The sequence below is a fragment of the Drosophila busckii genome, chromosome 2R (genome assembly GCF_011750605.1).
Source record: "Drosophila busckii strain San Diego stock center, stock number 13000-0081.31 chromosome 2R, ASM1175060v1, whole genome shotgun sequence".
NCBI classification, from domain to species: domain Eukaryota; kingdom Metazoa; phylum Arthropoda; class Insecta; order Diptera; family Drosophilidae; genus Drosophila; species Drosophila busckii.
The window spans coordinates 19,156,683-19,181,000 of NC_046605.1; the positions used below are offsets into that span (position 1 = coordinate 19,156,683).

General features: G+C 39.0%; 5 protein-coding genes and 1 pseudogene across 6 annotated transcripts; 1 reads left to right on the top strand and 5 right to left on the bottom strand.

Moving 5' to 3' along the window:
* Positions 1-4,004: 4,004 nt before the first annotated feature.
* Positions 4,005-6,211, bottom strand: LOC108597598 (protein 5NUC). Its single transcript, XM_017984219.1, has 6 exons — positions 5,967-6,211; positions 5,775-5,910; positions 5,457-5,713; positions 5,125-5,401; positions 4,673-4,973; positions 4,005-4,620 (listed from the first exon to the last, which is right to left on the bottom strand). The coding sequence occupies exons 1-6, from the start codon at positions 6,164-6,166 to the stop codon at positions 4,025-4,027; spliced, it is 1,767 nt and encodes a 588-aa protein (XP_017839708.1). The 5' UTR covers positions 6,167-6,211; the 3' UTR covers positions 4,005-4,024.
* Positions 6,212-6,303: 92 nt separating this feature from the next.
* Positions 6,304-12,598, bottom strand: LOC108595249 (protein 5NUC-like). 2 transcript variants are annotated; one of them, XM_033293036.1, is made up of 6 exons: positions 12,375-12,598; positions 12,184-12,319; positions 11,873-12,129; positions 11,626-11,813; positions 7,110-7,520; positions 6,304-7,051 (listed from the first exon to the last, which is right to left on the bottom strand). In XM_033293036.1, exons 1-6 carry the CDS (start codon positions 12,581-12,583, stop codon positions 6,471-6,473), a joined length of 1,782 nt encoding a protein of 593 aa, XP_033148927.1. In that variant the 5' UTR covers positions 12,584-12,598; the 3' UTR covers positions 6,304-6,470. The 2 variants fall into 2 exon arrangements, with proteins under 2 accessions (XP_033148927.1, XP_017835942.1); XM_017980453.2 differs by lacking the exons at positions 6,304-7,051; positions 7,110-7,520 and adding an exon at positions 11,116-11,483 and having other exon boundaries at positions 11,537-11,813.
* A 15-nt stretch (positions 12,599-12,613) lies between these two features.
* LOC108595248 lies at positions 12,614-14,570 on the bottom strand (annotated as a pseudogene).
* A 610-nt stretch (positions 14,571-15,180) lies between these two features.
* LOC108595150 (protein 5NUC) lies at positions 15,181-18,203 on the bottom strand. Its single transcript, XM_017980316.1, has 6 exons — positions 18,058-18,203; positions 17,077-17,342; positions 16,869-17,019; positions 16,558-16,811; positions 15,906-16,495; positions 15,181-15,852 (listed from the first exon to the last, which is right to left on the bottom strand). The coding sequence occupies exons 2-6, from the start codon at positions 17,304-17,306 to the stop codon at positions 15,281-15,283; spliced, it is 1,797 nt and encodes a 598-aa protein (XP_017835805.1). The 5' UTR covers positions 17,307-17,342; positions 18,058-18,203; the 3' UTR covers positions 15,181-15,280.
* Positions 18,204-19,507: 1,304 nt separating this feature from the next.
* Positions 19,508-22,203, bottom strand: LOC108595388 (protein 5NUC-like). The gene is made up of 7 exons (XM_017980614.1): positions 22,179-22,203; positions 21,893-22,115; positions 21,683-21,833; positions 21,254-21,504; positions 20,850-21,144; positions 20,201-20,498; positions 19,508-20,144 (listed from the first exon to the last, which is right to left on the bottom strand). Exons 2-7 carry the CDS (start codon positions 22,105-22,107, stop codon positions 19,648-19,650), a joined length of 1,707 nt encoding a protein of 568 aa, XP_017836103.1. The 5' UTR covers positions 22,108-22,115; positions 22,179-22,203; the 3' UTR covers positions 19,508-19,647.
* Positions 22,204-23,425: 1,222 nt separating this feature from the next.
* On the top strand, positions 23,426-23,992 carry LOC108595967 (putative GATA zinc finger domain-containing protein 25). The gene has a single exon (XM_017981254.1). The coding sequence runs from the start codon at positions 23,501-23,503 to the stop codon at positions 23,984-23,986; it is 486 nt and encodes a 161-aa protein (XP_017836743.1). The 5' UTR covers positions 23,426-23,500; the 3' UTR covers positions 23,987-23,992.
* Positions 23,993-24,318: the final 326 nt, after the last annotated feature.

The following is a 24,318-nucleotide window of genomic DNA, read 5'->3' on the forward strand; positions in this document are numbered from 1 at the left end:
GTGTGTGTATCTAGAATCCACTTTAGCGTCAACTTCAGGTATGATGATGATGACATGGTCATGGCATGCTGCTCATTGGCGTGGCCAGCGGGATGCGAAAAATCAAATAACATGCAACTAATATACATATAGATTTTCCGCTTGAGATCTAAGAGATTAAGTAGCATGCCACACAGACGGACACACACACACACATTCTTGCTTTACTGGTTCTGGCCATGACACTTAGCCAGCTCATGATGTCCAACTGATTCGCTGATGCAGACATCACATTTCCACTTGCCTGATTTCTAATTAGAAATGGCCTTTGCGTATGGCTTGCAGTTTACTTAGGCATCCAAGCCACAAATTCCCTCCCCTCGCTTGCGTTTGTGTCCTTGATCCACGAAGGTCATCAGCATTTGCATCTTGATCTTGGCCAAGCGCACTTAACCACGTGTCGTGAGCGCCAAGCCCAGTAAATCGCAGAACTCTGCCCTCTTCTTCCAGTTCATTCATACATAAATTCATGTGCTGTGTTCGCTGCTGCTTCTGCTGCTGCTTTATCGAACTTTACAATAAGTTATTAAAATATGCACAATTGCTGCCTATATTTGCCATAAATGCTCAGCATAACAAACGAATTAACCAAATCCAAGTCAAACTGCATTGCAGACAAAGAAACTTTTGAGTTGCCAAAACAACGAATTTCATATACGCTTTGAAGACTACAAAATAGTTAATCTACTACTTGAAAAAGTTCACTTAATCATTCTCTAACCGATTTAGTTTCTAACCTTTTAACATAAATAAAAATTAAAATAAACTAAAGCTAATAATATCAATACAATACAGAATTTTAATATTATTTGCTAACATACCTGATTGGGTTTTCCTCAATCCTTGCTGTTGTTGTTGGGTCAGTTTAACACTCCCATTCTATAAACTTATCAAATTTAAAAATAAAAACATAATTTTTAAACACTAATTTTAAATATTTTTTGTAATCATTTTCTTTTATGGTGGACTGTTCATAGTTGACATTAAATAAATAAATAAATTAAAAATTTCTTATAAGCTTTGTGCAAACTTAAAAATTGTTTTAAATATTCTAATTCCATATTATGTAATTGATGCTCATGACATATGTTTTGTTATATGTAGATTTGGAATAAGAAGGTTTTAGAATTTTGTTGATGAGTTTCAGTTGTTGCTTTATATATTACAAAATCAAACAAAAATCCATTTATATTCCAGATGAGCTCTGCACATTTTTTGAAGCTAAAAGAGATTTGAGTTAAAAAAAACAATTAGCTTTATCATTAAGATATGTATACTAATAATAGACGTTATTTCGCTATCTAGCAATTGATCCTAAGGGCACTCTTCATCTCTAGTTCGCGTTTTATTTCGAACTACAGGGCTAAGTTCTACATATTATTTATTTAAATCAGTTTACAATGAAATCAAATTGCAATCATGCGTTACAAGAAACGTGACAAAGTTGTTAAACTGTGCACTAGAAGTCAGGGTATATATAATGATCTTTGGCTGTTGCCTTGATAACAAGCCAATAGAGTTTTTGCCTTGACCATAACCATATCAACGGTAAATAATTTCGATGCACACAACACACAGCGAGACAAACTACGAATCCGAAAGACACTAGGCATTTGGCATGACCGATGCTCGATGCTCGAATCGCCCCCAATGGCCGATTGGTAGTGGGTAGCAATCAAGGAGAAATGAGGACGAGGCAAATTTGGCCTAAGCCAGCGAACAGCAACAGCAAGAGCAACAAACACTTGAAGTTTGTGATACACGTCATTTCGAATTCCATGTCAAAAGGTGAAGCCAATTCAACGTTTCTGGCGAACTGGGCAAAAAAATCACGACCAACTGAAAAGCCAAAAAACAAAAAAACAGAAAAATAACAAAGCCAGCTAAGCGCATCAACACGAAAATCGCGTTGAATGAACATCATTTGAACTAATTTGTAGCTCTGGCTATAAGTATATATATGTATTTGCTAGATCGTGCCTGGAGGCCAAGTACAGTATATGGAGCAAAGACTTCACACATGGCTCTGGTGCTGGGCCTGGCTGTGATTCTTTCTTTCCGATTCTGAGTCTGAGTCTGGCTTTGAGTCTGTTTAATGTCACTAATATGGCCATTAAGGCAGCAAGCGAGCCCAAGCGAAACTTCCAATGAAGGAAATCAAAATAGAAATTCAAAGACGGAAGTTGACTTTTATGCGCACATTTGCCGTTTAAATGAGCAAAAAAAATAGAAAAACAGTTGCTGAGATTTTCTACTTAGAACTCGGCTTGGAACAACAGATGGCATAGGCACGTTTTTCCAACTAACACACACACACTCACACAGTCACACACATACAGTATGTCGCGCGTCTATTTGCGAAATTGAAATGCCACTGCCAACATCTGAGCATTTAAGCTAAGCATTCAATGTGAATGTAACTACGGATGCGGGCTTCAAGCCAAAGCTCTTGTGGGTGTGTGTGTGTGTGTGTGTGCGTGTAAGTGTGGGTGAGTTCAAGAACCTTTTTGAACCATGACTAACTGAATGAGTGATAGCTGAAAGCTAAAGTGCCGTACAGAATGCCTGCCCTGCCTTGCCCGATTCCGATTCCACACTTGACCGCAGTCCAGGCCTAAAAGACCCCATCATCATCATCATTATTATCATCTAGCAGTCCCAGCCCCAACCCAGACCTTTAGCTGACACTGACATCAAGTGGCAAGACAGCGTCTAAGTATGAGCTGCTCGCTATAATTACATACGAGTGCGAATATGTCGAGAAGAACTTCCCAGTTTCGCCAGCAGTTTGTCTGTTTGTGTCGCCTACGATCCCCCAAAGCCCCCAAGACATTTGTTAACCATGGCTTAGGTCCAAGTTCCAAGACTGCAGATCTTACTAAATGTAAATGTACATATGTCTGACTGTCTGTCTATCTATCTCTGACTGTATATGTGTGTGTGTGTGTGTGTGTGTGTGTGTGTGTGTGTGTGTATACATGTGTAAGTATGTGTGTTCTCACGACAACAGCGAGCGAGCCAACAAGCAAGCCAGTAGCGACATTGAGTCGAGGGTGAGGGTCAAGATAATCTAATAAACTCGTCGTACGCCCATTGCACATTGACACAAAATAAGCATTAAAGTTAGCGCTTACTATAAGAATTACCAGATATATTTCCATGAATTTTTAAATATAAAAATTTAAATATACTAAAGCGAAAAATTAAATTAAGGATACAAGCAAGACTTAAATGTGTTCATTACTTTTATTATAAAAGTAGAAGAAGAGTGAGCGATACAAATTTCAAAAATTAATAGAGTTCCATAATCTCTTTTCACGTACCATAAAATTTAAAAAATATCGAGAATTACTCAAAATTTCAATGTTAACATTTTAATTATTGTATAATATTTAATAAACAATTAGAACTAAAAACTGTTTGCAAATTGGAATATATGAAGAGTATGTTGTGCATTAAGAAAGCCAATTGATCTAATAAATTGATAACTAAATAAAAAAAGTCAAGTGGCTTATAAAGCAAAAAACATAAAACATCATTAGCAGCATTTAATTTGCTAAAAGTTTCCTACTATTTTCCTTCATATTTGTTAATTTATTATTTAAATTAATGCCGGGAGTTATACACGCATTTAGGCAAACAATTTTTTTCTCAGCGTCAGATTAAACTACAGCATAGATTAATACGCATTTAAACAACTTAAGTAAATTGGAAAGGTATTACAAAATATACCAAGCTATATATCTTACTGCTAAAGGTAATAAAAACCTATGGGCACCTATTTCACCCGAGGGAACAATCTAATAGAGGCAGGTCAATGCACAAGCTTGAAGTGCGACGACCCTAGCTTCAGTAATTAACTAAAGAAAATCAAAGAAATTAAGCCAACAATAGTCAAGAGTGTTAATGATGCAACTCGCTGTTCTTTTAGACTTAGTGTGAGCTATTGGTTGACAATTAATGGATAGAGATTAGAAGCTACGGCTCAACTGCTTACATTTATTATAGGCCTAGTAAAAAAATAAAAAAGTATTATTACCATAAAAGTGCGTGAGTTGGGCAGCTGCGTTGGAGCTGCGTGACTAGACGAGCGCTTCTTATTTATAACTGTAATGCGACCTTCCAAGGCGGGGAACACAACCTTATGCTGTTGAAAATATTGTATTAGAGCATCCCGATCGGTTAACTGCATCGTTGAAACTTTTGGCTTATCCGGATCCTTAAAGTTGTGACCATCGCCGCCTTCCAAATTATAGTTGCTCACTATGACCTTGTAGGACTTTTGTTTTTCCAACTGTCGAAACTCTGGCGGATCACAAGCGCTGCAGAGCACCTCCACGGACGTCACACGTTTCTTCTTGGGCTTATTGTAGTCCAGCGTGACACGCACGCCGGACATTTGCAGAAAGCCGCCGCTATTTTGATAGAAGCCACGCACTGTTGCCGCATGCTCCAGTGACTGGAGCAGCTGTAAGCCAAGTATCTCAGTTACCTGCAGCTTATTGCCAAACAACATTACAGCGTGAATATCAGCGGCAGAAATAGAGCCGTCCGAGGTTTTGTTAATTGAAGCGCGTATGCCTATCAAAGTGTGAGTGTAAATCCAAAATTTTGTTCGTGCTTGGAAACTTACCTCCAGCATTAATAAAAGCTACGGCAGCATCTGTCCAATAGATGCCACCAAAGTCCTCCAGCACACGCGCATAAACAAATGCATCCGCTATGACATTTCCCATGGTGCATTCCTCCTTGCGACACCTTTTCCAATCACCATCGAGCGTTGTTTTGGTTGTGCCCACTACTTGCTTATCTAATTCATCTATGGGCTTTCTTTTGGCATCCAGTAATTTCTTAATTTCCGGATTATGTGGCACAGACGAGTCTAACAGCTGGGGGTTGCCATCAAAGCTGGTCAAGTGACCCGATTTATCGAACTGAAAGGGCAAGAATAATTAAATAATGAAACTATATACATTTGGGCAAGAGATGCTAACTCAGCGCAATTGACTTCGACTTTTTAATGATGCAGACCAATTTTCAACTAATTGCTTACATTCAGAAATGAAACAATATTTTACAACATACCTCTAAATCGATTCTACCCAAATACTTTGTATAAGCATAAGCCTGCACAACGGGCACTTGTCGTCCATTGGAGCGTGTGACTACTGTAGGGTAAAGTCCTGCAGCCTTTTCGGTGGAAGGCGGGTCGCCTTTATAAAGGAACGTATGCGAATGCCCACCAACAACGACATCGACCTGTGGACAACTCTTGGCTATTTCCATGTCCATATCATAGCCAGAATGACCCAAGGCAATTATAATATCGACACCACTATAATTAAGCTTCTTGGCCTCGGCGCTTTTAAAAACATACGCCTTATATAAATACAAAATAATTAAATGTGATTAAATACTTGATTGCTGTTATTTCTTCTTCATATTCAACATCATTGGGTGTTACCATAGTCTTTGTTTCGGGTGTTAGATAACCTATAATGCCAATTTTCTCGCCCCACTTGTTTATGACAGTTGACTTAACCAAATTCTTTAGCTTTTGCATTTGCGGCACCTTTCGCAAATCGATATTAGCGCAAACTACGGGAAACTTAACCTTTTGTATAAACGGTAACAAACCCTCGACACCGTCATCAAATTCATGATTACCAAGAGCCTGTTAATATTTCTGAGTGTAACAATTATATATATAATATATATATATAGCAGAGCATTACCACCGCATCTGGATTGAGCATGTTCAGAAGCTCAGCTGCCAATTCACCTTTGTAAATGGAATACCAGGGTGTGCCTTGAAAAGTATCACCAGCATCCAAATAGATAACTTGACCTTTCGCACGTGCTCGCTCCACGCTGTAATAAGAATTGTCAAGCTCAAAGACTGACTATTAATTAAAACAGAAACTAACGCCGTAGCCACTCTGGCAAATCCACCAAAGCACTGACCCTTCTCATCTTCTCCTTTGCCGCATTTGGCATTAGCGCTCTTTATAGGGTCATAACGAGCATGCATATCATTCGTATGGACGATAGAGAACTTAAATCCAACAGCGACATTGAGTAACAAAAGTAAAAGTATAAAATCACTTAGCTGACAAGCTATTGTCATATCTTTTGCAACTGAAAATATGTCTATTTATGTTACCTAAATTTATAGTTAATTAAATATATAAATGTAAACAAAATGCTGCTTAGTTTGCTATAAAAAAGCGATGAAATTTAACAAGCCTCGCTTAGCGAAAATAATACATAAAGTATTTCAATTTCATTTTGCTAAGCGATGGATTTGACTACAGCTCAATTCTATATTTTTTTGGCCTTTTCGCTTTAATACAAAATGGCACTTAAATTAATGCAACAATAAACATGATAGACTCTCTCTTGTAACTTTATAGCGTAACTTGTGCTTTGAATTATAAAACTAAATTAAAAATTATTAACGTTGAAACTATCAAAAGTGATGCAGAACTGCTAACTAAGCTTATTTTGGTTGCAGCAGATTTCGATGCCTCAGCGTCTATAAAAGTAATGCGACTCTCAAGTCCCGGATACACAAAATCTCGATGCTGCAAATATTGCTGAACTGCTCCTATTATGCTCCTTTGCATGTGCATCGACTGCGGATTTGCTGCTTCAGTAAAAACATGTCCATCGCCGCCATCTAGCAGAAATTGTGGCACAATTACTTTATAAAGCGCAGACTCGTTCAATGGACTAAAGGCGGGCACCTCACAAGCGGCACAACGCACTTGCACCGAGACCACACGCTTGCCCTCCGGTTTATGCTCATTGTAAACTACTCGAACGCCGGACATTTGCAGAAAGGCGCCATCAGAGTCCTTAAATCGTAGAGCAGCTGCGTGCTCCAGTGCCTGCCACAAGGTGCGTCCGCTTATTCTTGTCACATACAGATCATTTGCAAAAGGCAGCACAGTCAGCAGATCGTTGTGGGTAATCATGCCATCGGACTTGCGCTCAATTGAGCCGCGTATGCCTAAAATATAAATCGGAATGTGAGTATATATGATATGTATTGATAATGTAATACGCACCTCCGCCTTGGTGTATGGCAATGGCTGCATCTGTCCAGTAGTCACCACCTTGATCTTCCATAACACGACTGAATATCATGGCATCCGTTATAAGATTGCCCATGTTGCACTCCACGGAGCGGCAGAGAATCTTGCGTCCCTCCAGATGCACCTTGCTATGCCCCAAGATGGATTTTTCCAATGCAGTTACATTCTCTCTGTAGAGTTCTAGTACATCCAGCAAGTCCTTATCCTGCGCCACAGTGCCGTCCAATAATATAGGTGCACCATTAACTTCCAATAAGTTGCCAGCAGCATCAAATTTCACATGCAGTTTACCCAGGTACTTGGTAAAGGCATAAGCTTGCACCACAGGCACGCGTTTGCCACTCTTCTGGGTCACCCAAGTGGGATAGGGCCATCTAATGCGTTACGTTACTCTGATTTAAAGCTCTAAAGGAGTGCATTGATACAGGAAGAGAGTTTGTGGTGATGGGGGGCTCTGAGGAGAACAGGTATCGACGGTCTGAGACAATGTGGCTAGAGCATTCCTGATCCTATTAACAGCTCAGGAAGTGTCTAAGGTCATTATATTCGGCCATATTTAAAATCACTTTCCTAGTCGCAGTCGCTTGAGACAGTGTTGAGCCTTCTCGCTCAAGCGTACATGGCAAGCAAATCAAGATGTATTATCAAGCTTCAAATCTTATGCAAGATTAGAATACTTGGCTGTCGTTGGAGACGATGCCATGTCTGAGAAATTTCCAACATTGTTTTTGTGTATTGCCAGCAGTGCATTGGTATGCGGTGTGTGACTGTTGTGATAGCCACTTTTGTGAGATGCAGCCGCTTATTTGGTGACTATAAGCGTCCAGTTTTAGGTTTGAGGTTTCAGCCAGGCTGTTATAGGTTAGAAACGCTAAAAGTGTGGGTCTCTGTGTTGTTTTGTGTATACAAATTCCATAATGCAGGCCAGCACTGGAAAGTTGACCTCATTCAGAAAAGGTATTAAGCCTGTGACATGCTCATCAAACTCGTGATTGCCAAGCGACTAAAATGAAACGTATTTAAACTAATAATATGCATTTTAATTATATTAACTTACAGCTGCATCGGGTTGTAGTTTATTAAGCAGATCGCTAACAATCTTATGCTTAAAGATGCTGAACCAGGGCGTGCCCGTATAAGTATCACCAGCATTCAAATAAAACACCGGAGTGCCACCGTTCTTAGCTGCCTCGCGATGTTTGCGTATTCTAAAATTGTGCAATTGAACAGTTATTTATAGTTAAAGCTCAGTGATAAACTTACTCAGTTGCCAAGCGTGCAAAGCCGCCATAGCATTTGTTATTTTTAACATCCTCGGGAGGACAAGTCTCGCTGTTGGCATTTGTTTCTACAAATCTGGCATGCATATCATTATTATGTAGTATTATAAATTCAGTTGCTACAGCTGTTTTGTTAGGTGGTAAAGGATTTGCTTCGATAGCATATCCAAAGAGTAACAGAAGCGATAGAAATGTCCAAAGTATTTTCATTGTAGAGCTAAAAAAAAGGAAAGATAAATTTTAATTAATAAACTATAAATTTGAAATCAATTATATTATACAATATATTGCAAAAAGCCACGTATGCTCTGAGCACTTAACTAATTGAGTTAAATGAAATAACAACAATATTTCACCAATACAGCTTGGTGACAGCCAAATTTGATATGCACTAAAGAATTTAATATAATGTATTTTCTCAATTGGTATTTAATTTAATGACAAAGTGAATAAAAATAGTAAATACAAGGACAGAGGGAGAGAGAATGATTAAGCAGAGTTTATTGTTATTATTTACAAAACGACTTTTACATAAAATTAGACAAAGTGCCTTCGAGATAATCTTTACAGATGCAATTCACAATCTTTATGATATCTGTTAGGCATTTTCTCTGTTTACAGCCAGGCATATAAATATTTATAGCACTCCTGGCACACTCAACTGCAGGTAATGCTTCATCTGTGCCTTAAAGATCAATCTGTTAATTATATATATACTACAAATATATATAAATTGTGACTCAGCCAGGCATTGTATGCAAATTCTTTTTAATATAAAACAATATAAGCGTTTACCATTTAAAAAATCCACACATGTTTGATATATAGCCAAAGAACATATGTGTTGGTAAATTATTTTTAGTAATTAAACAATTGCTTTTAATTAAACTGAATTGTTTGTTGTTCTTATAGAGAATATTTAATGTCTTGACTTTAAAAGCTATAACTGTAATAGCTTGCGCACTATTAATTAATTAGTAAACATATTCTTTAGGCTAATGACTCTGCCCAAGTTAATAGCTTGCATAACTAATTGCATTGACGTTATCTGCAAAACAACAAATCGTTTTGTTGTATTGCAAAAAAAAAAAAGCAAAACAGTGTGAACTGAATACTGCAAAAGGTTGAATTGAACAGGTTTTCAAATTTTGTTTACCTATAGTACTTGGAAAAAATTCTTTGAAAAAGGTCATATTATGTATGCCATAAAAGTTTGAAGCGTAAACTTCTAGCTAAAAAGAGTTGTTTGTTTTTTTTTTTTTTTTGTGGAAAATGTTTTGTATGTGTCCTTGATTTCACCTGTTTGAAAATACATAGAATTTACAGTTACATAGTATTTCACAATTGAGTATAGAAGCTGTAATTTAGCAGGAAATAATTTAAATTTAGATTATCATAACCTGTTGTAGAGCAGCGTATGATGAATCAAGCACCTGAGGTTTGATTTGATTAAATTATTACAACTTAACGTGGCGCTTTGATCTTAGCGCTTACAAATTATAAATTATTGTCATGTGAGCATTAGCAGTTAATAAATAATTCGGTAGTTGCACAAAAGTTTGTTGACTTAATAATTTTTAAAATTCAGCTCAAAAAAGCGGTCATGAGTTTGTTTTTTAACATGTTGTTAATTTAGTAATTTAATATGGCTGCTAATAGCTTCATAGATAATTAAGTTAAATAATTACGTATACTGAGTTTAACAGTTATATTGTGCATATACTATAATGATTGAAGTAATTGGAATGGAAACAAATATTTGCATTGGCACAACTGAAATAACCTTGGCGTGGCCAATGGCCAATTACACTGAGTGCTGACCAAGAAAATCATTGTTTATTTTTTTACAACTATTATATGTGGTCAGCAGAAGTTACAGTTATGTTATGCAGCTTTACAAAGGTATTAAGCGAATACCACACAAGCGCCAATTATACAACAGACACACACACACACACACACACAAAAGCGACTATTAATTTGTTAAATTTAAATGAAAACTTTCTCAACTCCATACCCAAATTGGACTTACTTGATTATTTATTTATTTATTTATTTATTTATATCAACAGCGAGTGCAATCGCAAAGCGTACGACAAGTGAACCGTTGTCAGCGACGTTTAAAGTCACACTGTGGGCTGCGTATGCCGGCAATGCTGGAAAAGGCAAGTAGCCTAACTCTCACGATCTGTCACCTTGCCGAATTGACTACACTCTTTACACACACACACACGCGCACACACTTACCTGTGCTAAGCAGAGCGCCACTATAAGAGCATGCGTGAGCGACTATAAAAATGCAAGCAAGTTAGAGTGAGAGTGAGAGTGAGAGTAAGTACGCTAGATAAATACGAAATGCATGCAAGCAGAGAGCAAAAAAGCTGAGTGCTTATCAGCAAAAGTTTACAGCGCACGTTGTTCTTGTGATCGTGCGAAAAGTGTGGATGCTTAGACACGCAAATTTATCGGCATTGCCTTTACATGCCTGCCAACGAGAGTAGACAGCAAAGTTAATGTAAAGCAATGCCTAAGCAATGTTTTATTACTTTAGCTACCCTCGCACAGCTTTAAATCTATTCATAAATTATTTTTTTGTGCTGTCTGCAGTTTTCATTGGCAGACAGTCGTCTGCGTCTTCGTTGTGACTGGCGTTAAATTAAAGTAAATGCTGTGAGAAGCTCATTGAAAATAGTAGTATATTGAAATGGGCATTAACTGTGTAGCACATACAAATTTATTATGCCAGACACTCAAGCCATATGAAATGGTCAGTGAAAAGTACAATAAATTAGTTCAACAATAGGAGTACTAGCATTTGTAGTAAAATTACAATCAAAGCATCTGCAGCATGTGCACCAGATTTCTTTAGTACTTCTATATCTTGATAAGCGCGATCCGAGACTTGCAAGAGCTTGGACCATTTACTTGAGCGATTCGACTTGTGTATATAATCAATTACGTGTCTCTTGCTATTCAGCAAGGCAACTACATCGGACTTACGCGGTATGGAGCAGTCCAATAAAATGGGTGCGCCATTAAAGTTTAACAAGTTGCCTTGCTCGTCGAACTAACAAGTACAAACAATTAATTTAACTAAACATTGAAGTGCACAAAGCTTACTTCCAAGTTGATTCTGCCCAAATATTTAGTATATGCAAAGGCCTGCAGCACAGGCACCTGCTGCCCATTGGATCTGGTTATCACTGTGGGATAATCGCCCTCGACTAAATCGTTTACAGGTGGATTGCCCGTATAAAGAAACGTATGCGAATGGCCACCAATAACAACATCCACATCGGGACAGTTTTTAGCTATCTTCATATCAACTTCATAGCCTGAGTGTCCAAGTGCAATTATAATATCAACACCAGCGCTTCTAAGCTTTTTAGCCTCCATGCTACAAGTACATATAACAAATCATAATTAATCAGCTTAAAATTTAAACTAAACTCTTACTTTATAGCTGGTATTTCAGGCCAATAAGCTACTAAATTGTAGGGCACATAATATTTGGTCAAAGGCGTTAGATAACCTATAACACCAATACGTCTATCAAGCCTGCTTATAATTGTTGAACTGACCAGCTGCTTTATGTTTGCCAATTTGGGCACAAAGGTGAGATCCAGATTACAGCTTACAACTGGAAAGTTAAGCTGCTTCAAAAAAGGAACCAAGCCAGCAATATTGTCATCAAATTCGTGATTGCCCAGTGACTATCGAAAATGTATATGCTTATTAAAGTTTATTTATTTTGAACTACTTTTTACCATTGCATCTGGATTTAGCATATTCATTAGCTGGCCAGCAAGTTCAGCTCTATAGATGGCATACCAGACTGTTCCGTAAAAAGTATCGCCCGCATTAAAATAAAGCACGGAGCCTTCAGCACGAGCTCTGGATACACTAAAGCAAAAAGTATAGATTATTTATTTGCAAATCAAGCGAAAGCTTGGCTTACGCCGTGGCCACTCTAGCGAAACCACCAAAACACAAACATCGCTCATCGTCGCCCTTTGGACATTTCTGTCCAGTACCCACAATGGGATCATAGCGAGCATGCATATCATTGTTATGCACAATGGAGAACTTGAAACTTAGCACTAGATTAGACAACAAACCGAATGTAAATAAAAAACAATAAAATTTAAGGCAAACAATCAAGCACATATTGAGGTAATCAAAGTTTAATGTTAGACTTTAAAATAAATGTGTGCTAGATTAGCAACAGAATGCGCTCCTCCAGCTCCGGATAGATTATCTGATGATGCGCTAAATATTGGTAGATCACGCCCGTAATCGTTTGCTGCATACGCATGAACAATGGATTCAACTCTTTCATAGTGTGTCCAACGCCACCTTCAAGCAAAAACTCTGGCACAATTACTTTATAGAGCTCAGCATCCATCAAATCGCTATAGCCAGGCTCAGCGCACCTGGCGCAACGCACTTTGGCTGAGACTACGCGACTGCCCGCCGGCTGGCTAAGATTATAGGCAACATGTATGCCAGACAGCTGCAGAAAGGCTCCATCGGAGTCAGTGCCACGTGTTGCCGCCGAGTGCTCCAAAGCATTGCGCAAAGTCTTGCCACTAATTTTAGTCACATAGATATCATTATCAAAAGGAAATACGGTGGCAATATCATTCTTAGTTATCATGCCGGCATTAATGGAGCTGCGTATGCCTAAAAGTTTATAAAAATGTTAGTTTCATTCAAGTTTTTATGCCAAGTAGCACTTACCACCCGACTGATGTAAAGCTATGGGCGCATCTGTCCAGTAGTCGCCACCTTGATCTTCCATAGCGCGACTAAACACCATTGCATCCGTTATAAGATTACCCATATTGCATTCCCTGGCACGACAAATGGCGCGTCGACCCTCCAGATATACTCTGCTATAGCCTACGACGGATTTTTCAAAAGCAGTTACATTCGCTCTGTATACATCCAGCATAGCGAGCAGCTCCTCATCTTGCGGCACACTTGCATCCAGCAGTATAGGCGCACCATTGAATTCCAACAAATTGCCAGCGGCATCAAATTTCACATGCAGTTTACCCAAATACTTGGTATAGGCATAAGCTTGCACCACGGGCACACGTTTGCCACTCTTCTGGGTCACCCAAGTGGGATAGGGACCATCTATGCGTTCGGTACTCGGTGCAGTGCCATTGTACAGAAAAGTATTTGTATGTCCACCTATGACAATATCGACGTCTGGACAACTGCTTCGCAATTTCACTGATCCTTGCTAATATCCAGAGTGTCCCAAGGCAATGATTATTTTAAACGCCTTCAGCTGACTGCAGTTTAGCTGTTTCAGCACTATGCAAGCAACATAAGATGTTAATTATACATAAGCTTCACATTTTATTGCAAGATTAACTTACTTTGATGGAGACGATTAATTCCTCTTCAATAAAATTCCACGTTGGTTTTTGAAGTGACAAGCAGCTTTGGTTATCCGGCGTCACATAAGCCAACTGACAGCCAATCTTAATGCCATTAGCCAGCAAGTACAGTTGAGTTAAGCCAGATGCTTACTAGTCAGCTAAATGTGGGCTCCGTTGGAACAAAGTCCAAATTGCAGGCCAGCACTGGAAAGTTGACCTCATTCAGAAAAGGTATTAAGCCTGATATTTTTTCATCGAATTCATGATTGCCTAGTGACTAAGAAAACGCCATTAAATATGTAAGGCTCAAGTGTGTACTTCTTACAATTGCATCTGGCTGTAGCTTATTGAGAAAATCGCGCACGACTTGATGCTTGAAAAGTCCAAACCAAGCTGTGCCCGCATAGGTATCACCAGCATTCAAATAAAATACTGGTATGCCACTATTTTTAGCTTCGTTGCGATGTTTGCGCACTCTGCGTATATAAAATTTATTAGTTCTTAATAATTTTAATTGATTTATGGTAGACTTACTCAGTTGCCACGCGCGCAAAGCCACCAAAACATTTATCGCTCTCCGCATCTTGCAGCGCACAGCCGTGACTATTTACACTCGTCTGTTCAAATCTGGCGTGCATATCGTTATTATGTAGTATAATGAATTCAGTTGAGACATTAGAATTAGCATTAATAATATGCGCAAACTGCAGTAATACTATAAGCTGAAGCTGCCGGCAGCCAAACATTTTTAAGCAGCTTTAATATTTAATTGAAAATAGAATTGCAGTAGAAACAAAGCTATACGGATCGCTATTAAACTGTTTTCACTGAATTAGCTCTGCTTATTAAAATTGATATGGCACTCTCAGCTTTAAGTGACAATGCGGTTGCTCTCTTGCAACCTCACTCAAATATCAATGCTTATTGATTCTATTCTTGACTCAGTGAGAGAGGTTTACTTTTCTTTTTCGCATTATCAGCTTACGACAAGTTGAGTTTGAATTGTAAAACGAGAGAAGACTGAAATGTAAGTGACCTAGCCCAATCTACATTTCATTATACATTTCGATCATTCATGTGATGAGACGGAGACATAAATAGTATTTTTGAATCAACAGCTTTTATATAATATTAAAGAAAGAAGGAGAAAAATTCCGAAAAAAAAACAATTGTAATGACAAAAACCTCTCTGAAAAAACAGACGGGCTGTTTGTTTGAAATTAAAGTAATTTTGCATTATAAAATTATTCATTACTTTCACGTGCTTAAGATTCTGACTTAGATATGTAGATAATCTAGTTGTCAGCTATAACTAACTAAACTTGTTTATAATGCTCACAAGCCAAACAATGCCAATTTGCACTTATCGTGTAATTTACAAATAGATATTTTATTTTTAGGACGCACAAGACCTGTAATTTGTAAAGTCTTTAGAGTACAACAATCAACAATTTTTGGTAGCTATGACTAGTTAATTGAAAAAGCGCGTGGCAAGGGTTGAGAACATTATCAACGACACCGAAGCAATAATACTGGCTGCACCATCATCCTTATTCTCTGTAGGACCGCGAATAACAATGCGTCCCTCAAGTGCGGGATAGACGTAGTGGCGAGCTTCCAAATACTGTGCAAAGGCAAATTGATCGTTTTTCTTCAGCAACAGTGTGAAGGGTTCATCCTTCTCCTTCATAACGTAGCCATCGCCGCCATTCAGCAAAAACTCAGAGACAACCACCTTGTAGTAGCTGGTCTCATTCAATGGGCTATAGATGGGCACAGCACACTCGGCGCAGCGCACCATAGCGGACACCACATGATGTCCCTCCTCCATGTCATAGTCGTAGACCACATTAATGCCCGAGAATTGCAGAAAGCCGCCATTGGAGTCGGCATTTCTGATAGCCGCCGAGCGCTCCAAGGCAGCCATTAAAGTCTTGCCACTGATGCGAGTGATATACAGCGCATTCTCAAACGGCAGCACCGTCAGCACATCGCTGCCCGTAATGGAACCATTGACATTCTTCTCAATGGAGCTGCGTATGCCTGCGAAAATCCTCTATAGTATTGATTTTAATTTCAGATTTTAAGCTACTTACCGCCGCCCTGCAGCAGCGCAATGGGCGCATCAGTCCAGAACTTGCCGCTTTCATCTTCCAGCACGCGTGTGTGCACCATGGAGTCGGCAATCAGATTACCCAAATTACACTCTTGCAGTCTGCAGGTGCCGCCCTCCAAAAATGTCTTAGTATAACCAACAATTTGTTGCTCCAGGCTTGTTATATTAGGACGATAATATTCCAGCAACTGCAAGATCTCAGGATCCTGTGGTATCGTAGCATTCAGCAGTATGGGCTCACCATCAAAGTGCAGCAGATTTCCCTCGGCATCGAACTGCAGATGCAGCTTACCCAAATACTTGGTATAGGCGTAGGCTTGTACCACGGGCACCTTCTTGCCACTGGGCTGCTCCACTACAGTGGGAAAAGGTCCGCGATTTGCTTCAGCGTTGGTGTCATCCTTATCAGCAATGGGCTTATTGGAGTCCAGATACGTGTGCGAGTGTCCACCGATGACTATGTCCACTTCGGGGCAGTGCAGCGCAATCTGCTGATCCTTCTGATAGCCAGAGTGACCCAAGGCTATAATAATCTTAATGCCCTGAGCCTTGAGACGCGCAGCTTCTTCACTGAAAAGCAAAGTATATATTTTAAGTTATATATAGCAACGACTTGCTAAAGCTATACGCACTTGATGGACACAATCTCTTCGTTATACATGACATCGTTGACTGAAGTTAAATTTTTGGTTTCGGGCGTCAGATAACCAATGACGCCAATTTTAACGCCGTTGGTCTCCAGCACGGTGGAGTTGGTCAGCTTGGTAGCAGCCAGTTCGGGTTCTTTTGACAAATCCAGATTGCAGGCCAGCACAGGAAATTGCACGTCATTGAGGAATGGTATAAGGCCCTCCACATTTTTATCAAACTCATGGTTGCCAAGGGACTAAAAGTGCCATAAATTAAATACCAACGCAAAAATATTGATATTAAATTGACTTACAATGGCATCCGGCTGTAGCTTGTTGAGAAAAGCGCTGGCAATTTTGTCTTTGAAGACAGCAAACCAGGCGGTGCCCGTATAGGTGTCACCTGCGTTCAGATAAAAGACAGGAGTGCCGCCCTTCTTGGCCTCCTCGCGATATTTGCGCACTCTGCAAAGACATTTGGCTTATTAATAAATCTTTTAAACGCTAATTCAGTTGACTTACTCATGTGCCACACGTGCAAATCCGCCGTAACATTTATCCGCCTTGGCATCGTCTGCGGTGCACTGGCCACTTCTTGCATTGGTCTGCTCGAATCTGGCGTGCATGTCATTGTTGTGCAGCACGATGAGCTCGGTGGCCACAGCGTCGGCGGCATGGGGGGCATCGATGGGGTTTGCTAAGGTCTGGCCTAGTAGTAAAGCACATGCCAAGATTATCAACTGATAAGCCATTTTATTGTGTGTTTGTTTTTGTTCTTTGGTTTAGAGCTGGGGAGCAGTAGGGAATTTGTAGATCATTAGCCAAATGTTGTCTGAGTTACAATATGCTAATTAATATAGCTTGTTTTATATGCTGCTGATAAAGTTGCGATAATCATCATATTAGTTAACATTTGCGTCAGACACAAATGGGAAATGAGCGAAGTGAGTGCGAACTGCTTATCAACGCTTCATTAATAAATAACAACTTATCGTGAATCTATCAGCAGCAGCAGCAGTTATTGCCAATTTTTGGTATTAAATCAATATTTTTGTTTATAATATATGCTAGTTGGTTTAATCTAATCGCGCACCTTTGTACCACTTGTACGCTCTCTAAGATAAAAGACGTATGATTAACAGTTAAAGCTTGAATTCTTTTAGATCTTAAAGATGAATGAACTTAACAAGCTGACACAGCAATGCGATCGAATTAATTTCACTGTCATTCACTCTTATTTTTTTTCAAGTTAAGCTAACAACACACGCGCAGACTATATATATATATATACAGTATATAAAAAGATCAGCGGTTGCATACGATAGATATCAGCTGTCGTGCTCAATGCAAAACTAAACACGGCAAAAACAAATTTAATTTCAGTTCACTTCACTACATTTATTTTTTGCTTTGTTTTGTTTTTTTTTTTGTTTTTTTCGTTTTTGTTATTTCGGGCTTTTTGATGGAATCGCAAGCGTCAGCTTAATGTCGTTCAATACTTACATGCTCTCGTCTCACAATCCGCTAACAAACTGGCCCGAAAGCGCTGTGGAGCAGCGGCTATAACCGAAAAGCGTTTATTGTGTGCTGTATCTGTATCTCACGGAACGCTTAACCGATTACGTTACGGCTGCGACTATAAGCAGCGCGTGGTTGCCAACGACTGCGTCTGTAATATTATTTTTGTTTTTATTTTATTTCTTTTTTTTGGCTTCGCGGTTTTCGAACCGCAGTTTTTAACGAACCCACTTGTGGTGTATGAACTACAAGTGTATATGAGAGATTTTTACATGATTACCTGCGCTATTGATAAGCAATTTATCAGCAGCAACAGCACAAGCTTCAATCTGTTTCTAGATAAGCCGTTATACACGCGTAATCACAGGTGCGAACATTTACTGTACGTACACAAGTACTTATTTCAAAAGAACTGACAATATATTGTATATTTAGTGCGAACAGTTGCACAAACATTGAAGTATTATTCCCACACGTATTATCATCCACACATGTCAGAGCCTATAGCCCGTACTAACTGAGCAATCATCTAGGGCACAAAATATGTCTGTTTGTCTGCCTGTCTGTGTGTCGGCATGTGCTAGAACTTATCAATGTCGCAATAAAACAAAAAACTACCGCTCTTAGTTGCCAAAAAAATTTAAAAAAAAGTCCAAAGCTATTTTCACTCTCCCTTGGTCCTAATGTTAACATTGTCTACATAAATCAGCTAACAGTCTGCTGCAAGTTTTTATGATAAGAATTCCATGCGACAAATTTTCGCCACAAAAGCTATATACAAAATACACACATATATCATTAATCATTTTCAATACATTTTCTTAATATTAAGTATACGCATACCACAATATAAACTATATATTGTACATTCATCTATTTATAAATATTTATGTTTTATGTTCTATTGCGAAAATATACATTTAATGTTAAGTACCAAGGTCGCAAGCATACATAGCTTAGAAGAATTATCTTTAAGTGAAGTAATTAGTGTATTTATTACAAATCAAATTAGCTAAATGATCAAAATATTGTTTGAGGTATTTAGCAGTTTGTTTAAATCATTTTTTATGTTCCCTTAGCAGCAGCGCAGAGTCTAGCAGCGTCAGTTAAGCCCGACTCTACTTTTTATTATTTATTAAAACATCAGCTGTAAATTATCTACCAATCTATTTCTCACAGAGCTTTTAGCGTACCAACTGGCTTGTTACTAACTAGCAAAAATATCATTTATCAGATTGTTAATTAACCACAAAAGCTATAATCAATCAATATATAATACAACGATTCGGCATATGCAAACACATAAATAGATATCGCCTAGATTTATAACGTTATTTATTGTATATATATTGTATTGAATAATAACTAATCAAAGCTTATCTGCATTGAAGAATTAGATAATAAAAATATATATTTCTCAGCTTATTAAATTCATAAAATGTTATATTTTTATACATATATTTACAATATTAAAGTGCCTACAAACTTAATAATCATTAATAATAATTTTATCGCCAAGTCCGCTGAACAACCTGATCAAGCGCATAATGAATTTATGGGGCTTTAGAGTTTTATTTAGAATGTGGTCGAATTTCTAATTATTATTCTATTCTCGATGCCAGGGTAGACAAAATTGTGATCTTGAAAATATTGTTCCAAGGCAGCTTGATCGCCTTTCTGCAAGAATTCCGTATACGTTTCCGTTGGCGTTTCAGAGAACACAAATCCATCGCCACCACGTAAAAGAAAATCCGTTACAACTATATTATATTCAGCGGTAGTGTTAAGTGGACTATAGGAGGGTGCAATACACTCAGCACAGCGAACAAGAACGGACACCACACGATTGCCGGCGGCTCTGCCAAAGTCATAGACCACTTGAAGTCCGGAGAACTGCAGGAAGCCGCCTTTGGAATCTGTAGTGCGCACTGCAGCGGAGTGCTCGAGAATATTGAGCAGTGTCTTTCCAGTTATGCGGGTGACCAGCAAACGCAGCTTGAAAGGCATGATGTCAACTATATCGCCAAAGTTGATTGAATCTGCGCTGTTTCTAAGCACAGAGGTGCGTATGCCTTGAAAGAGTGCAAGCAATTTATTAAATAAAAATCAAATTTAAATTACTACTTACCACCGCCTTGTATAAGAGCAACTGCAGCATCAGTCCAATACTCCATACTCTTGTTTTCTTTCATGCGCGCATAAACCATTGAGTCGGCTATAACATTGCCCAGATTACATTCTCTCAGGCGACATACTCCGCCGCCTTCCAAAAACACTTTGCTATGGCCAACAATGCGTTGTCCATGAGCTGTAACATTTGGACGGTAAATCTCGAGCAAATCCAGTATATCCTGATCCTGTGCAATGGTTGCATTCAGTGCTAAAGGCGCACCGTCACACTCAACCAGATTGCCTTCAACATCGAACTGTTAGAGATCAAAGAATTTATATAAGTAAGATTAGAGAACACATACAATAAAGTATATTATAATAGACTATAAATATACATAGATTAACATTAATGATAAATTTGTTCTAAATGCCACATTTAATCGCATGCTTAGAAAATAATTAAACAAACGCTTGAGCGTCATAAATAAAACGCGCAATACACTACTTGTTTTACTTAATTTTTGAACCACTTTGAGCAGGTTTACGAAAGTTGCCCACAATCAAATCAAACAAACATTGTATTTATAACAAAATGTTGTTTTCAAATAACAAGTTTCCTATCAACAAGCTAATGTGTATATACTTTCATTGATTTCAAAGCTCACCTGTACATGCAGCTTGCCCAAATACTTGGTATAAGCAAAAGCTTGCACCACGGGCACCTTCTTGCCACTTGGCTGCTCCACTACAGTGGGAAAAGGACCACGATTAGCTTCGGATGCAGTATCATCAAACGCAGCAATGGGTTTGTTTGATTCCAGATACGTGTGCGAGTGTCCACCGATGACTAAATCCACTTCGGGGCAGTTCTTGGCAATCTGCTGATCCTTTAAGTAACCCGAATGACCCAAAGCAATAATAATATTAATACCTTTAGCCTTGAGTCGCGCTGCTTCCGCACTGCAAAGCAAAATAAAAATCATTACAGCTAATTGCAACAGATAAGCGCAACTGATTAGAATTTGATTTTGTTTGGCTTCATAATCAGTTGCAGTAATATAAATAATACTTGATAGCTATGATCTCCTCTTCGAATACCACGTTGCTGAACGTGTCCTCTTTAGTTTTTGGCGTCAGATAACCAATGATGCCTATTTTAGCGCCATTGACTTGCAGAATCGTGGAGTTGCTTAGGTGGGTAGCTGCCAGTTCTGGCTCGAGCGACAAGTCCAGATTGCAGGCCAGCACAGGAAAGTTAACAGCATTGAGAAAAGGTATGAGACCTTGTACGCTCTCATCAAACTCATGGTTGCCTAGGGACTGAAAAGTTTGAAAATATTCTCATTTATTAATCGTAATCCCTAAATACTTCAGCTAAGCCGAAATAATTGTAATTTAATCATTAGTTGAGCTATCAAATATAAATAGTCCGATTACGTTTACTAGTCATCAACAAGTTACTGAGTTAGTTTAGCATATAAAAAGCAATGCCACTTACACTAGCATCCGGTTGCAGTTTGTTAAGAAAAGCGCTGACCATTTTGTCTTTGAAGACGGCAAACCAGTTGGTGCCCGTATAGGTGTCCCCAGCATTTAGATAAAGCACAGCAGTGCCTCCATTCTTAGCCTCCTCGCGATGTCTACGCACTCTGCCAAGTTGCACAATCATTAATTAGCAATTTATATAGATTATAGCTTTCCAACTTACTCATGTGCCACGCGTGCAAAGCCGCCATAGCATTTGTTCTGCTCGGCTTGCTCCTTGCTGCAGCTGCCTCCATTAATATTGGTCTGCTCAAATCTGGCGTGCATATCATTGTTGTGCAATATAATAAATTTGGTTACGGGGGCTATGGGATTGGCAACACTTGGGCCAAGATACAACAGCAAGGGAATCACTAAAAGCTGCCATGTTGCTGTCATTTGTAAAGCTGCAATGAATCGTTTTATAAAGTTATATATTAAATATAATATAACTTAGATTTAGCAACTACCTGTCTTAGCTGCGCTCAGGGCACCTTACACTTGCAAACTGTGCCATAATTTCTCAGAAACAGCTTCTATGATTCCGTTGTGATTTTTATACACTTTGACATTTTTTTTTAATCATTTTTAATGATAAGAATTTCCCAGCTGCGCATGCACCTTTCAATTTTCAAGCTTGACTGATAAGCCGACTTAAGCAGTTTGTTTAAATATTTGAAAATATAATTGTATAAGCAATATTAATTAGTATAGTAAGCAGTAATATTACCTTAATAAATAACCTGAGTAAAAAATCTTAAACTTAGAATATTTATGAAATTTATATATTTTTTATAAATATATGAAGCAAACATACATTTTATAATTCAACTTTCGCAAACCTTTTACTTAGATTATTGTAGAATCGTCTATGCTGGATTAGCTTGGCCTTAATTAAGTCGATAGAAATTAAATTGTTGTTTGTAAAATTGTATAATGACGCTCTACACTAATTTATTATAATTCATTATATATACATTATATACTATGAACTCTAAGCACGAATTAAAAAGCTATATTTCATATTAAGCAATTGAGCTGCTTTAACAAAAGCTTGTATGCTCTCTTTTTTCTCAGTGTACATAGGTGTTTGGTTATCAACACAACAACTGCAGGTCAGACCTAAGTTAGGAGGGGCCAGCGCCAACAAAATCGAAGTGCTCGCTGTGAAGCGTGCCAGCTGCAAATGCCCAGACCGTAGCTACGAGAAGCAGCAAATGCCCTACGCAAAGGACATAATACAAGAGCAGGATAAGTTGGCAGCGCATGCGAAAGTGTGCGAGGCCGAAGAGTGTGTGGCAACAACCACGAGACAACGAGGGCAAAGGACGCAAGGACGAGATAGCAGGCTGCTGCTGTTGCAGTTAGAGAGCAGATTGTCAGGGGTTGCTTTTCGATTGCAGCACATAATATCCTGCCTGGTGTGCGTTGTATCCTGTTGCCTTCCCGCTTCAGCTGCTGCCAGCGTTCGACAAAATTCAAACAGCTGCAACAATTTTGTAGTTTATTTTTTTTTTTTTTTGGCAGTGGCTATGTCTGCGGCACATCCCTTAATGCCTGCCTGTGTCTCTTTCTTCCTGCTGCTGCTGTTGCTTGGGGTTGCTTACAGGATCGAGCCTGCTGCTGCTGCTGTTGCTGCCTGCAGCCTGCAGCCTGCAACAGCAAAAGCAGAAGCAGACGCTCTGGGGTGCAATCTAGGTTCAGTTGTTGTGATCGCCAGGTGAACGAAGGTTGTGCCGCGGACAAATCAAATCAATTCGTAAGCAGTGTGCGCATTAGGAGCTAAACTTACATGTCGGGAAAACTGATCATGAAGCGCAAGCGTGCGGATCAGCAAAGAACGCAGCAGCAGGAGCAGCAGCAGAATGATGATGAACAGCAGCAGGAGCAAGAGAAACGCCATCGCTTGGATCCAGAATCCAGATCATTAACGCCACCACTAGAGCCCAGTCCAGCAAGCGATGAGGCAAGTGGCGCCAATAGCATTTTGCTCGAGGCACTGCAAAAGATCATGGAGTTGCAGTCGGAGCTGGACTCATTCGAACAGGAACTGGACGAGCGCGAGGCTGATGAGTCGTCCGACAATGAGGAGGAACCCCAGTTGCCCATTTTTGTGCCGCCCCGACGACGCAGCGAGGCTGAAGCGCTAGGATTTGCTATGTGCGCTCGCGAAACTTTGCTCTTCCTGCAAAGCGAAGGCGTCTCCACCGAATCGCTGCTCTATAAAACATTACTGAGCAAACTTGTGGGCCAGAGCGATGGCCTGCTTCAAGCCTGAAATAGTTGAGCATCATCCCTTGCTGCTGCGTGGCATTCTAGTCATCTTACTGCAATCTTATTGTACGTAAAAATGTTCAGACGATCCCAAGTCTGAAGAAATGTAAAATATAAAATAGTTTGTAAACTGCTTACTCTAGTCAGTGTTGTTGTAAAGCAATAAAAAGAATATCGTACATTAAGAAATGGAAAATAAATAAATATATATTTACACAAACAAAACTTGTTGTCTGAATGGTGGAAAAATAAAGTTTATAGGATCAAAAGTAGGTATTGGTGGTTTATAGAATAATTTGCTTAAATTTTCGGTTTGCATTTCAATAAAAATACATT